The sequence below is a fragment of the Acanthopagrus latus genome, chromosome 21 (genome assembly GCF_904848185.1).
Source record: "Acanthopagrus latus isolate v.2019 chromosome 21, fAcaLat1.1, whole genome shotgun sequence".
Taxonomy (NCBI): domain Eukaryota; kingdom Metazoa; phylum Chordata; class Actinopteri; order Spariformes; family Sparidae; genus Acanthopagrus; species Acanthopagrus latus.
Genome location: NC_051059.1, coordinates 8,196,457 through 8,211,950, shown reverse-complemented (window position 1 = coordinate 8,211,950; position 15,494 = coordinate 8,196,457). Strand labels below are relative to the sequence as shown.

Sequence of the window (15,494 nt, the reverse complement as noted above, 5' to 3'; positions counted from 1 at the left end):
ACTGGATAATTGAATGTTTGACTTCCCGGTCACGCTCGGATAAAAATCTGTTGGTCATCAGTCATTAGGGCTCATCCCTCAGAGACCATGCACAGATATCTGCACCAAATCCAACACAATCCATTCAACAGTCGCTGAGAAATTTCACTCAAATACGAAAATTCTAATTTGATAGTGGGCTAAAGGGAAAAGCCAGGAGACCACCAGTCAGTCGGTGGGTCATCCTCTGAGGATCATGAAGGATCAGACCGACACTTGTTGAGGGATTTCAGCTCGGACCAAAGCACTGACTTTTTTTATTGACATCCCTTGACATGCCGGCTAAAAAAAACTCAATGCACACATCTTCTGTTGGGTGTAGTCTTGTGCCCAATTAAGACAGTGGAAACAGGCATTTAGTAGTAGTCATAACAGAAGACTACACAACAGTACCACCCCTGGTGTGCTCGTGAAAACAAAACACATTTTGCAGTCTATTAAACTAATCAACTCAAATCTCCGTCTGGGCAATGTGCCTGATCCACAGTGAAATCAATCGGCTTAGGTTACAATGTGAACACTCTGGCCTTAAAACCCAGCTCACAGTTTGCCGGTCGATCTCCGGGTTAAACAGTTCAACCTGTAGATGCCCTTAATACGTACTGTATGGTTTATTCAGGTTCTGTGTGGACAAGGTGGTCTACAAGGATAACACAAGACACTAAAAGCAAATTATATAGCTCCCAAGCATTCTCATATGCGAATGTACTTTCCCACTCTGGCATAGTTTCTGTGTGGAGTCTATATTATTCTAGAGAGCCATTGGGGAGAGGGGTTAAAGCCTGGAATGTACAGTATTTCCCCACAGGAAGCTGAGCAGGGAAGTATACCATAGCCCCACGCCCAGGTCTCTCCATCGCACGCACAGTTGGGAGGCTTCTGAATAATAGCACTAAAGTCAGAGATTTCGTCTGAACGTATGGCACAAAGAATAAAATAAACATCACGCCGCTTCTGATCTTTAGTGTTTTATTAAAGACATCTTTGATAAGTCTTACAGTTTCATACAAAATTTCACAAGACATTACAAAAATATCGAAAAGGCTTTTTTGTTTGTTTTTTTTTTAATTAAAAAAAACATACTGAAGCTGTCCGTCTCGAGAGCTTTGTTCAAAACACGACACTTAATATTCACAAGTTGTCAACGTAACTGGGCCACATCTGCCTCGCCTCTTTAAAGCAGCACGATTTACATTTACACAGGTCTTGACACGAAGTCGTAGTGGGCGTTTTCTTCAAAAAGATACACTGTATTTACACAAAGGACACAGCTTTTTACAATTTATGGCAGCATGCAGAATTTTCTGATGCTGATTACAGAAGATTTTCAAGACGCGTATGGGAAACACACACACACACACACACGATGTGGTTTCAAATTAGCAGTGGCGGACTCGGGATGTCTGATGGCCAGGGGTGAAAAAATTAAAAAGGCACCAGCGCACAGAGAGGGCACTTCACGAATCCAAGAGGGTACTCCTTATCTGCGTTTGTTTTTAACACGGGGGCACTTGGGACTTAGGGTTAGTCGACCAGTTTGAGCTGGGCTAAAGCTTTCAGTCAGTGGTTTTAAGTATTATTATAAACATTAACTCAATTAATGTCACGCACACATAATTATTTTTGTCTATTCTAATCCAGAGCCTCGTTTCCAGGCCTATTTTTATTATCTTACAAGACTTCATGCAATAAGCTGTTAAAATGGGTCAAAATAATAAACTTTCTTTTTAATGTTTTGCCAAATTTTGCTTTAGCTTCTTTGAAATAACCACTGCTCCAGGGAAGTCCCTGCCTATATTTTAAGTATACATATGTATATAGTGTATATATATACAGTATATATATATGCCTTTGAAGCACACAGTATATCACAGTGATGTGAATCATCACTATGATTAGCAACAGTAAAGGACACGAACTGTCTACGACTCTTTTGTTTCCACAGTGTTCCCGTCTCCAGTTACATGTGTCTGTTGAAGCAGGTGCCTGTTCTCTGGCAGAGGAGAGGCACACTTGTACGCTATAAACACTGAAATATATAGACATGACATTAAGACACACTGGCACGCTCAGAGAAAGAAAGGCCTCACCCAGGCACGCACACACACACACACACACACACACACACTCTGACCTAACACTTGCGAGCACCCGTCTGGTACATATAACAGACAGTCATTTCATTAAATGGCTCAGTGGGGGCTCGTCCTGCCCAGCAGAAAGAGGCCCAGATCCAACACATACGCTCTCACTGTTCTTTCCCCCTACTGTAACTTATGTGCACCTTCTAAGAAACACTACGTTATGGACATAATAAAAGGTAAAAAGTCTTACAAAGCTTTCCAAAAGCTTAACTTTAGTCATTCAAGTGGTGAAAAAAACAACAGTACTGAGTTTAGCTAAAATAGTGCTATAAATCACACATAAAATGCTTATGTTTGTAATAAAACCAAACCAAAACATCATCCTTCATGAAATCAAGGAATTTGTTTTTTGTCATGAGTGAGTGGCAGGAATATTTTTAAAGCTCCCATTGCTGGATGCAGCTGAGGGGAGAAAAGGCAAAATAAAGCCACATACAGCTTTGTTTACAGCTGCCGTTTCTCGGTTTTGTTTGGTTTCAACGTTCGTCTGTGGAAAGGACTGAACGGAGGTTGATCTCCAATAATCTTCATAACAGAGGAGGAACAAATATCTCTGGTCCTCTCTCATTTCCACATTAACATGTCTGGTGAGACTGAGGAAAAACATGAAGGTTTCCATCGAGAAAGCATAACAGCGCTTGACTGTTTTCCATGGCCTCCTCTCATCCTCTGACATGTTCAAGATTCCACATTTGTCTGCATTATCCAGTATTGGCCAGTGGCTGAAGTAGTGATTTAAATGGCACAGGTCAGGGTTATATACAGTCAGTCTGCAGGCTTTTCTATGCCATGATGAGATGATTGCTCCGCTCTCTGATGTCTGCTGGAGGAACAAGATCTTTCTTAACTGGGGTTGGCAAGAGGGTGGAACGTCTACCTTTGGGCTTGAACAGATCAGACACAAAGAAGACCTGTGGAGGGAACAGAAAAAAAAAAACCTTGAATATTTCAACCTCTGTTGTTGAAACTGGCACATTCAATATCAGAAAAAATGAGTGTAACAATGCAGAAAAGCATTTTGCCTATACAACTATGAAAGCCTGCTTCTTTCAGGCTTGTAGGTCATTAAGTGAACGGCTCAGTCCTGTTTTCACAAACTGAAACGTGTTGTTATTCAAGATATTCGCTGTACTCACGAGCACAATGTGTAACAAGGACAGAAAAGGACTGGCTGTGTACACCTCAATTTTGGATCTATGTCCATATAAATCAAAGAAAGCCTCTGAGATGATGATGTACATTTCTAAATTGTTTACTTGACATGGTTGATAATATTTTGTGCTGCACTGCTCTTACTTGTCTATGAAAAAGATTGTATTACAATCTTCATTTTTTCTGATTAGAAAGTTAGAAATAACTTGCACAGTTCATGATACATAATGTAATCTAATATGGAAGATAATATTACTACATCATAGAGGTACTCACTATGCAGTAGGCCACCAGGGCGCCCTGTACAAACCCAACCAGGACGTCAGTGGGGTGGTGCTTGTGATCAGAGACCCGGGACAGGCCAGTGTAGAAGGACATCATAATGAGGGTGAACTGGGTCAGAGGGCGCAGCAGGCGAGCTCCGTGCCAAGTGAAACGGGACTGCAGGTAAAACTGCAAAAGAGACACGAGTGTGAGTTGATGCAGACAGAAACACTTTATTATCTGAGTAGTGAAATGTGTTGTGTATCCATACACAGAACAAAAAAAATAGTGTTTATAAAACAATTCAGCAACTCACCACTAGGTACAGCATGGTGTACATGGAGAACGATGCATGTCCAGAGAAGAAGGACTTCCTGGGAAGAATAGAGGACAGTCAGGGGATATACCACAGTACCACAATGGGCAAGGTAAAAGCTGTCAATACACAACACACGTGCAAATATGTCTAAATTAAAGGGCGAGTCCACCAATTTTACACATGCCAAGTGTCAGGTTTTGATAAGGAAGAAGAATGAACTAGATTAAATAGTTTCGCTGTATTGACTTTTCTATTTTGTTTTCAGATTTTCCATTTTGAGTCTACCAGTGCTAGACCAGTAGGCCTACATTACAAAAATTCAACTATGAATATATGTTTCAAGGTTTTAGGGACTACCTGGCCTCCTGAACTTTGCCCTCCGGCCCCTGACACTGGTAGTCAGTGATGTAGCCTAGCGAGCAGTTGATGGTGGAGAAGTCAGGTTTGCACACATCGAGGAAGTGAGGGCGCAGGCGGCCCACTGACACCTTGGCGATGTCGGTGAAGGACTGGCTGATGGCGCAGCCGAAGATGAACACGCCCACCTGCTTGTAGAGAGCAGAAATGTAGGGGTTCCCCACAAAAGACTTGGATCCCTCGTTCAGGAAGTAGATCCTGTAGCTCTCCCCGATGATGATCTGAGGGGACAGAAGAGAGCGGTGAATATCAGGAGTCTGACTTAGTCCCAGCCCGAGTGTCCATCCTAATTTATCAGCACGTAATTCACGTCTCTTGAGTGCTAAGTGACAATGTGTTAGTGAAGAAGGACCAATTTTTTTCGGGACAGGGACAGGATTTTGAATTCATGGTACTTGAACAGAGGAATGCAGGAGCAACCTAGTTAACTTCTCTGTTCTATTAGTTTAAGACATACCTCTTCATTACCATTTTGAACTGGAGAGAAGAACATTAGAAATAACACAACTATAGAAAGTGTAATCTAACAGTGCTAAGCTCTTTGAAATGTGCCTCTAAGTGTATGATTGGCTGAAGGTGTATATTTGGGACCTGACTGACAGACAGCGTGGAGAACTTAAGTAACGTTTGTGACTGAAATAACTTTTTTTTCCCCAGATCAAGGTGTTATTATGAGCAGCTAAAATATATCCAGCGATGTCTCTTGAAGTGGTTTGAAAAGGGCTAATTTATAGTCGAATGTGTTTGCCTGTGTCGTTCTACTTCTGAGACAAAACAGTGAGGCGTCGTGGGAGGCGACTGGAACTGTCCGCCGTGTATAGTTTTCTGTAAGTGTGTAAATAAACCGTTGTCTAAAAAAGCGACGATTGACGTGTAAGGCACGATGAGGGGGAGGTGGATAGCCGTAACTAACAGCAGCTGTTAAAGCTGAAAAAAAAAAAAAGCCTTCCCAACCCCCTCATCCCCCGTTGTCTCCCGGCAGCTCACAAACGAAAGTGTGGAAGAGGAGTCAGAACGAGAGTGTGGGGAAGTTTCAGGGTGAAAGTGAAGGGACGGAAAGCAGGAGGATCGAAAGTAGAAAGATTGTGTAAAAAAGACGGGAGTGAAAGGTAAAGAAAAGGGCAAACAAGGAAAGGAGAGGAAAGGGGAAGAGAAAGGAAGGTGAGAGGAGGAATGAGTGGAGAGGGAGGCAGCGGGGGAGGCACCGCTGGTTCTAATCAGCAGAAACGCTGAGCTAGGCGATGTGTCTGATTTTGGTGGCCAGACTCCACCAGGCGCACGTCGGGGGCACGTTTATTTTTCACCACTCTGCCCGTCTGTCTGAAGCGGCTCCGGTTTCGCGAGGGATGTCGGGCTGTTTTCATGTTAGCATCTCGATTTCATCAGACATTCTTCCGAGGGGCGCAGAAATGACTCTCATTCTGGGAAACACTCTCCGCAGAGGGAGAGCCTCTACCAGAGATTTAACAAGCTGATAGAGTGAGCTGTTTCCACCATCCAGGCCTTTGGAGCCAGCTCGATAAAGCCCAGCTGCTTCCATGGGAATGAGGGAACGGGGAGAAAACACATCTGGTTTCTCTTGTGTGAAAGATTTAACTGTGTGAATGAATACATGAATTGGCTTTGTAGGATATGTAGCTGTTGCACTGAAACCTCAAGAGATAATCACGGGGGCAACGTGTTGATTTGTAGCTTATGTCAAACGCCTTCTACTCCCATAATGACACCATGGTATCTTCACATCTTCTTTAAAAAAAAAAAAAAAAATCTGCATAAATTATAAAGGATGTGGCCTTTCTTTGTTTCTCAGCTCTATCCAGTGGGAAGTGGAGCACTAAATGAGTCAATGTTGGTGTTTTCTGGTTCACAAAACATAAAGGCCAGCCAAAACACTCCGGGGGGGGAGATGGATTGTTAAGTCACGTTTCACTCGGGGGGGGGAAATTAGATATCTGGCAAAGACTTCTTGTTTGGAGCCTTAACCACAATTCCACCCCACCAATTACTGTATTTCAACGAACAACCATTGCGTCAACCATAATTACACAGAGCCGGCACTCGTTCTCACCATGAAAACCCCCGTGGCCCCAAGCCCATGGAGGAGTCTGCTCTCCATGAGGAGGGCACTACTGGCTGCAAGGAGACACAATGGAGAATCCAAGCCATGAGGCTGGGCACCTTACTACCGCGGGTCTGCCAGGTGCCAGCTGTACATGCTATGGCAGTTCTGACAGATTAACACCGCAGGGCAACTCGACGTTTCCTGAAGACTTTTTGAAGCGTGCCCACTGTTTAGTGCATGTCCTAGAAGTCTGTTTTTGCTAGTTCATGGCTAGAATATGAATTATTCTTGGCATTTTTAATGTGGTGGCTAATTTGTTGGTGCTTTGTTAGCACATTGTTGCTAAGGACTGACAAGCATATCTTTAGCTAGTTGTTTGCTAAATAGTTTATAAGGTGTGATAAGCACTTCATGTGCGGTAGCTAGTTGGCGTCTTAATTGCTGCCGGGGTGTTGGCAGTGGTTCAATTTACAAATTGGATTAAGTCGAGACAGATAGAGACAAATCGAGACACGTAATGGTCCCTTTGCTGTTGCCTAACTTAACGATCCATAATTAAAATGATCTGGATAATAGCTTCATACCCATCAGAGACATGTCAATGGGCCAATGTGTGAAGGGAAACAATTAGATAGAAGGACTAACTTACCACCTAAGACTACCGCAGTAATGTTTTTCTCCCTATTTTTTTCTGTCTGTGTTTTGTGTGGTAGTTTTCTTTCCTCATGTGTGGATACGGATGTCAGATTTTGGGTTGTGTTATGTTTTGCTACAGCAATTTCGCAGAATTGCAGAAAGGACTTAATGGACGAAGGTTATTGCTATCACACCTAGTCTACACTGTTTGAAATGCCACTTTCGAAGGGCGAGCGATGGCTGCGAAGATGTTCTGAAGTGTAGAGACGCATTACTTAAAATGGAACAACGTCTGAAATCAAGAGCAGACAGGGGATTTCGACATGTTGGCAGTGGCAAAATAAAATGGAATTACTGGATTTTGGGACGGTGTAGAGGACACATTTTAGATACAGCCTCGCCGTTTTCGCTCAGAAGAACGGAACAGACCACTCAACATTCCTCTTGTTCAAGTACCTTTATCACCTGAGTCATCTAAAGTCCCTGAAGAGAAAGCCTTTAACAAATGCTGATGACTGATCTTATCTAGAATCTCCTGAAGCCCATCAGACGGACTGATAGCACAGGTATGGGGAGGTGTTGTTTCAATAATCATGAAGGATTATCTCAGTTTATAACCTCTCAACCAAGAGTCAGCAGTCTGAACAGGCCTTGTGATGGGGTATTTCTCTGAACATAAGTAAAGCCAGAGTTTGAGTGATTTGGTTGCAGAAAAACAAGAACATTTGTTGAGAACAGTAACATGTATTGATGGAATTGTGACTGTGATTATAAACAAATCAAACATCTACTGCACATATTAGAGACATTAAAACAAGGATGAGAAATCATGTGGTCAACATCTACTATTAAGTGTCAGTGGGTGCTGCTAGTACCAGTGAAGTCTGCTGAAACATAAGAAGTGATGATGACATTAGTGATCAGAGTGAGGTGACTTACAGAGAGGATGGTGATAAGAATGCCAGCAGCACTAAGCACACCGTCGCTAATGGTGTCTCCATTTTTGGCCGGGTACTTGATGGACTCATCGTCGCAGTAAAACCCTCTACGGTAAGGCTGAACAGCGCTGGTCTCAATGACCAAGAAAGGCAGGCCGGCTAGTGTGAAGAAGCAGTGAGCGGCACGGAGAGAAAGAGGGGTGGGGTGGGGATGGGTGTGGGAGAGAGAGATGGAGGTGCTGGGTTAATGAAACGCAAATTACGGAGGTCGCCGGTACGAGCGAGAGGCAACGAGGGAGCATCTGGGACCAGCTCAATCCATCCTGCGGTTGTTATCTGTGACTGAACAACAAATAATGGCTCTAGCTTTTTTTTTTTGGAATAAACAATAATTTCATTATTTGTCAAAATAATTAGCAGTTGCATTACACGCGCAACTTATTCAGGTCAGGAGTGCACCTTCAAGCAGAGCTTTGTTTTTTTTTTCCCTGATAAAAACAGTTCAAAGTTTAGTGGCGAAATGAATGGAAAGCAATGGCTGCCTCATCTTTAGGGCAGAATATCAAAATGGTTGGCAGTAATGCAGTGTCTACACGATTTAAAGCTAATGACCTACAACATGCAAAACCACTGAGTCAGAGTCTGTCTGGACCAATCGGGTCTTTTGAGGTGTCACAAGCCAACCGCTGGATGAAGTGAGTGTCCCAACATGTGCTCCCCAGTTCTCTTGCAGTACCACAGCAGGACTTACTGAGACCACGGGCACACTGACGCCCACAGCTGTGAGCACAGTGTTGGACACCGTGCTGCTCTTATGGGTCAGCCTGATGCTGTCGTCGTTGCAGAAGAATCCTCTCTGGTAAGGCGGGAAGGGAGATTTGTGCAAAAACGCAGCGACAAGCAACACTGTATGGTTGGACACACACGAGCAGACGTCAAAGAGCCGCATCAACCGACGTTATCAACAGGAAGACAGACAGAGAAGCAAACAAAGACAGAAATCATACAGTCAGACAGCAAAGTATTGAAGTTATTTATCTCATTCTGCTTTCAAAGTGGACACTGAGGCTTTCATGAGAGAGACAGCCACGATAAACGATATAACATCTGTTGGAGCGAATGGAAAAATCAATGCTACGACATTGTTTTAGACTTAAGTGAACCTTTGTACTTAAAATAACATCAGCTGATTGCAAACAGGCTGAGTTAGTGCTAAGATGATTGGATGTGTCATGTTAAGAGAAACCATTGCTGCTAAATGGCGAGAATAAAAACAAAAACCCTAAAACTCTATCAGAGTCTCCCGTCCTCGCTTGCCGAGGCTTTCAAGTGCACTTAAAAAGGCCCACTTTAAGATGCCTCGGGGAGTTCCTGCGTCTGATCAATTTAGTGTCTTTCACCACTTAATGTGGCAAAAGGATCTTATTTATGTGCTGACAACAAACACAGAGTGGGTGTAGCTAAGATGCAAGCCAAAAAGGACAGCTTATTTTCCCCATTTACCAAAGGCTTCAATGGAAGGACTGAAGGGACTTTGAAATTTGAGTGTGGTACCCAGGAGAGGGCCTCAAATCTCTGACAGAATTTAGAAAACACACTTTCAAATCACTTCAAAGTGGCATTTAACTGACGGTGTGGCTTTCAAGTCACTCCAGGATAATTCTGCGATTTGCCGATACAAAGGAAAACAAACACGAGCGCTCTCGCGCTCTCTCTCTCTTCCTCTGGCTCTCTGTCTCAAATGCTAAAAAGCACTAGGGTGCAGGGGTCAGTGCTGAGAGCTGCTGACAGCAGGACAGTTGTGGTGATGGTGGGTGGGGGCATGATTTCTGAAACCAAATGTCAACATACGCTTCAGTTGCTGAGCCCCTCAACCCTTCACATCCACACACAGCTGACTTGGCCTTTGAAGGTCCAGCTGGGTTGTGCTCAGGTTACAGACAGAGCTCCGCTGCCTGATGGGAACTCCAGAAACTTGGCCTTCCCTCCACATTCAGCAGGATTCACATTATTAACTTTCTCGCTTTCATTCCCGCTCTTCAAACAAACACCCGGACGGGGCTACGATCGGCTCCTGAGCTAGTCTGGCGGTGAGAGAAAGTGCAGGGTGGCATGTCTGTAGTTCTGTAACTGTAAAAATATGCAGCGCTCAAAGTCCACTTCATCAAATCCTGAATGTCTGACACCTTCACTTTGCTTAGCCTGGTCGGTCCAAGGGCTACGACCAACGATTCCAATCAGCATCTATTTGTCTGCTGATTATGTTGACGATAATTATTTAGTCTACAAAATGTCAAACAATTGTGAAAAAAAACAAAACAAAACAAAAAGCAGCTTTTAAAGGCACCTGCATGGGTCAAGTGCTTTAAACAGCGGAAAAACACACAACAACAACAGGACACTGTCAGGACACTGTGCTGACAACATTCTGCTGGGTTATCTTTCTTCTCCACTCAGTTCTCTGACCCCCTCCATCCATCTCAACAGTGCAGCATCAGCATTGAGTACAGCATGTCAGGATTTTCCCCTCCTACCCTCTTCCTCCTCTCCCGCTTCTTACAAGCCGGGGGAAGGAGAAGGAGGAGGAGGTGGAAGGGGGGGGCGGTCCTTGTCCTGCCAACAACAACACCAGTCAGCAGGCGTGGGTATGTCTTTTGCATGAGCTCAACATTGACCCAAAGGCAACAGAAACAAACAAAATAGAATCGGAGCTGGATGGGGCATTTTTTGATCCCTCGGATTTCAGTTCCTAATGTCAACATCAGGTGTTTCTTATTCAGCTTTGCCCTGAAGCAGTCTGCTTAACAATCAACAGGGGAGCCCTGTATGAAAACAAACAAACACTGTAAATGAAGAGCGAAGATGACTCTTCAGCACATCAGCGAGGCGTTTTCTCACCTCTTACGGGAGAAAACACATTATTATGAAGACACACTTGTTTGTATTTTCCCGCCCATTAGCCTTTCCCCCAGTTCAGCACTGGCAGCTCCGTGTAGCTGCAGTTTGTGGAAACTAGAATCAATGTATAAATCCCCCACCATATTTTGGAGGCATTCGCCAAAACACCAAGTGTGACTATTAAAATAAACATACGCACATTTTCCACTCGCGGGAATCTCTCACTGTCTGCTGCAGAAATGTATACATGTCTGAGGTAGTTGTGGTGTATACACAGATGCAGTTGTTTTTACTCTCAGCAGCCCCCACGCAACCTGCCCCCCCCCCGTCTGACTGTGCTGTCTGTCTGTCCGTCTGTTTGGCCTGCTGCAAAACTTAGCTCATAGTTCCACTGTGGAAGAGAAACCAGGCCTGTCTGCTTGGGTTAAATAAAAGGGCATTTCAACTGAGCTGCTGGTGGCTCTACTTGCTGCTTTTCTTCTGTTATTCTGCTCCATTTATTACTCATATGTACAAAGAAGGGAAAGGTCTGACACACAGGGCAGTTTACAATGTACACATCTGTTCCTCCTATATTCCCAAAGCCTCCAAAGACCCACGCACAAACAAAAGTAATGCTGACAGTTACTGGTGCTAACAAAACACGTAAATCAATATAAACATGAACACAACATACACAACATTGTCAAAGACGAACAACATACATGAGGAATGTATGTATACATCTCAATTAGAAAATTGTTGCAGACATCATTCAGCACTTCCTGTGAAAAAATGTTCATACAGTTACGCAAGATCAATTTGTTCTGAGGTTAACCAAATTAAAGCATTTGAAACAGCAGATATCACTGTGGGACTGTTTTGTCTTTACAACGTGTGATAAAATGTATCACATATAACTCACAAGTCCTTGTTTTACTTATGGTGTTTCATTAGTTGTTGGTTTTGAAAAATTGAAATGTCGATACAGCCATGCTCGACCAGCCCTTAAAGTTAAACTAATGGCCCAGAGGCATTTTTCAGCATTTAAATTGGCTGTTATAAGTGGGCAGTATGGAAGCCCATTCCCTGCCAGTGCCACTGCTGAAAACGAAAAAGAAAAGAGTGTCTGTAAAAGTCAGTATCTTGAGATCAAATCAAATTATAGCGTGCATATTTACAGCACATTTGATTTTGTTCAAGCTATTGTTTGTTAATCTTAAGGGGTCAGTTCAACCAATGGACAAACATGGAAACGTTTTTGTTTAATTTACCGAACTGGTAGGATTACCACAATATAATACCACAGGCTCAGGTACCATCAACATTAATTGTAGGCTTTTGTTTTCGTAATGTGAGTGATCTGAACATTTAACAACTGTCCACAGTGTTGTCCTGGTTAAAATTAAATAAATAAGCGCTATTGTTTGCAAAACCTAAAAAATATGGATGCAATTACAGGTGATCATCCACTTTTTACTTCGTGCTGAAACGGGGCAAAAGTACTCTGAAATGTTATAAGACGATTTACTGGGAACATGAAAGCCACCTGCTCCGGCTTACTGTGAACTGAACCTGATCACCTCACCAGAGCTTTGAGGAAAGAAACTAAATAACAGCCCTTTGCTTTCCTCAAGATTCTGTTTCATTCACTTCTGAATGAGGGTGAATTTCAGCTCATGTCATCGTTACTGTCACCGACAGTCTGCTGGGATCACTGTGATTTGGGATTGTCTATGAGCATCGGAAAAGAGGAGCGATTTATACCCGGATGCAGTTTTACTGTATCTGAAATCAGTGTGAGAGAATGGAAGAGCTGTGATTACCAGTAAAGACCAACCATTTCCTCCTTGTGGCCGCTCTCTTTACACCACATCTTTATCCAAACAAAACACTGGTGGTTTGTTGACAAGCTTCTCTGTGGGGAGTTATGTACATAGAGAGCAAATCACGGGGATTTACCCTCCATGGAGACAAAAAACTAGACCAAACCTAAACATAGCTTGTCAGAAAAGGACTGTTTATACTGTGGATCTTTCATGGGATTGTTTCAACAATGGATGGTCTGGTGCTTTTCCCAGGCGGTTGCAACAATTTTAATTTTGTAGCACTGATTTGCTGTTTGCAATCATGTTCTTCCACTCATCTCGCACAGGTCCCACTGGAAACATATGGTTATACCAGGGGGAAAAAAATGTAATTAAGAGAAATTAGTGAACGATCAAAGGTTAAGCCCCAAAGACTGGCAAACCCTTTGCAGGACTTTTGGGTTCAAACTTCAATGCAGAAGTGTTTCGCCCACAATAATAAGTTGAACCCGCTGTCTGCGGCTGCTGAAGATCACAGGACCTGTGCTGATGAACATGCACACACACTCAGGTCTGACCTTTTCACCACTTCCCTTAATTACTCCACACGCACACTTATATATTAAGCCAGATGTTGGGATCAAGAGAATTCCTGTCGGTGTGGAATGTGAGCCACTCTGGAAAATATAATGAGGAGTCAAAGCAAGCGAGGTTATGGTACAGGTGTGGGTGGAGACCAAAGAAATATATTCCTCCAGGGGCAATTTATTATTTCTCTTTGACAGCTCTTTTTTTTGTATGGTGGGGTTCTGAGGAAAACAGACTTCCTCTAGGTAATGTAATTTTTGGAAAATGTGTAGCTTAATAGGAGCTACAGTTACATGTGTAGGCTATAACTGCTGATGGGACATCACTTGTTGCTTAGGTAACAGTGTTTGTCAAGCTGGTGTGGTAACTAAAACTTTTAGGCTAACAAAAAGTGTTTTAATATGTAAATTAGCTAGGATAACATTAGGTTCATAATAACCATTAATAATTATAATTAATTAATAATTATGTCTATTTCACTATTCATATGTTTATAGATGAACTATGCCACATTCATCAACCAATTATACTGTGAAGTATCTTTGCAATAAACAGTTGCTTATAGAGCATTTCATTGTTTTTTTTAGGGGTGGCAAGTATTAAACAATGTTTAATTAACCAAAGGTTTATACATACAAAAAAAGTTGTTAAGTTTTAGGCTTCTAGTTTTCTATATCTTAATAGTTTCAGTTAAAGCTAATATTTAGCCAGCTTAACTAGGATATTAGCAACAGAAACGTAATTTTTCTCTGTAGTTGACGAAGTACAGGTAAACAAAGAGTAGTTAGGCAGTTGTAATCATATAAAACATCTTCAATATAACAAGAAAGCTAAAGGGAACATCATATTATACCCACAGTAACTTACACATGAAGGTTAACGCACAGAAACAAGACAGAGTTAACTTTAACACCATTAAAGATAAGAAGAAGTTAGCTAGCTTAATGCTGAAAACGACGTTAGTTACATTACAATGACCTTAGTAAAAGTCATACATGCCCAGTTGAACACCAGAAGCGCTCGCAGTATTGTGATACATGTTACTGACGACAATAATTAACATACAGAGGGGCTCTTACCTAAAAACAAGCAGAAGAGATCCACTCCGACCAGCAACTTTCTCCTGCTGTGGTCTTTGCAGTTATTGTTGTTCAGTGAACTCCCGCCGTTCCTCGTCTCGGCTGCCATGTTCTTCTCATAAATCAAACAGCGTTGCATTTAAAAAGTATTTTGTGGTTCTGCTAAAAGCGGAATGAAGAACTTGTGCGTAGCTTTTGCTTTGCTCCGTTCAATTTATGTTCTATCTACTTTTAAGCGAATCTACCTGAATCCTAAGGAGGAGTAGTCATGCGAGCGTGCGCTGATGCTCGTCTGGTGAGAGAATAACGCTGACCACAGCTTCCTGTCTGCCCACCAACTATCTCAGCTCGCTTTCTTCTAACTTCTGACCATCCTTTACTCCTTTCCTTGGATGTAGTGAGAGTCCTGTGACAGCCCTCCAAGAGGCCCCTCCTCCAGCCCCTCCTCTTTCAATTAATGCCATATGGCAGCTGCCTCACACAGCCTCGTTCCCACACTCACCTCTGGGTGCTGCAGGGGGATTTCACAAAGCCAAGTCAGCCAGATAACAGTGAGCATGTGTGAGGGTACAAGCACGTCAGTGTTTCCTGCCATGTCTGTGGTGCTACAGATGTTTTTAAATCATATTACATCGTATCAATCACTCAATGTAACTTTTAGATGATGTTAAGAAATTCTTGTGCCATTTTCACCTTTTTCCCCCCCCAATTCAAGTTGTGTTTCTACTTCAAGGTGTATATAGTTGTCACATACGATAGTTTAAATGCACATATGTTTAGTTATATTGTGTACATTTTATTTTTATGATCTTTTCTCTGTTTAGTTTCTTATATATCTCTCTACACACTGAGCAACTGTTATATGCCAAATTTCTCGCCTCAGGGATCAATAAAGTATTTGTCATCCTGATGTGGTCAGAGGTCAGGTTATCAATCAGGGAGACATAAAGCCAATTCACAGATTTTATTTTAGGTTCCTACTAGAATAGGTTTACATGCTTTAATGCTCACGCTGCCCACTACAGCAGCGCTCTATTGCCCCCCTGTCTGAAATGCTCTGTTTAAGCTCCCTTTTCTTTAAGACCCCCTTCCCCATTACCCAGTGTGCTCTGATATTCTACAGTGAATACAGACTTACATTAAGCAAATGGTGGGGTAGTGTGATATCACA

The 15,494-nt window shown here is 42.6% G+C and overlaps 1 protein-coding gene across 2 annotated transcripts; it reads right to left on the bottom strand.

Annotated features, from left to right (window-relative positions):
• Nucleotides 1–994: 994 nt before the first annotated feature.
• On the bottom strand, nt 995–14,755 carry LOC119011562 (phospholipid phosphatase 3-like). Of its 2 annotated transcripts, none has more exons than XM_037084782.1 (6): nt 14,324–14,745; nt 7,973–8,130; nt 4,276–4,556; nt 3,916–3,973; nt 3,612–3,788; nt 995–3,094 (listed from the first exon to the last, which is right to left on the bottom strand). In XM_037084782.1, the coding sequence occupies exons 1-6, from the start codon at nt 14,460–14,462 to the stop codon at nt 2,966–2,968; spliced, it is 942 nt and encodes a 313-aa protein (XP_036940677.1). In that variant the 5' UTR covers nt 14,463–14,745; the 3' UTR covers nt 995–2,965. The 2 variants fall into 2 exon arrangements, with proteins under 2 accessions (XP_036940677.1, XP_036940678.1); XM_037084783.1 differs by lacking the exon at nt 7,973–8,130 and adding an exon at nt 8,723–8,877 and having other exon boundaries at nt 2,955–3,094; nt 14,324–14,755.
• Nucleotides 14,756–15,494: the final 739 nt, after the last annotated feature.

Bases quoted from the DNA above. Each gene is read 5' to 3' on its own strand.
- LOC119011562 (XM_037084782.1), bottom strand. From the start codon at position 14,462: ATGCAACGCTGTTTGATTTATGAGAAGAACATGGCAGCCGAGACGAGG. The intron at 3,974-4,275 runs GTAGTCCCTAAA...TATTCTTCCCAG, and splicing joins GGCAAAGTTCAGGAGGCCAG to GAAGTCCTTCTTCTCTGGAC. The intron at 3,789-3,915 runs GTGAGTTGCTGA...TCTCTTTTGCAG, and splicing joins ACACCATGCTGTACCTAGTG to TTTTACCTGCAGTCCCGTTT.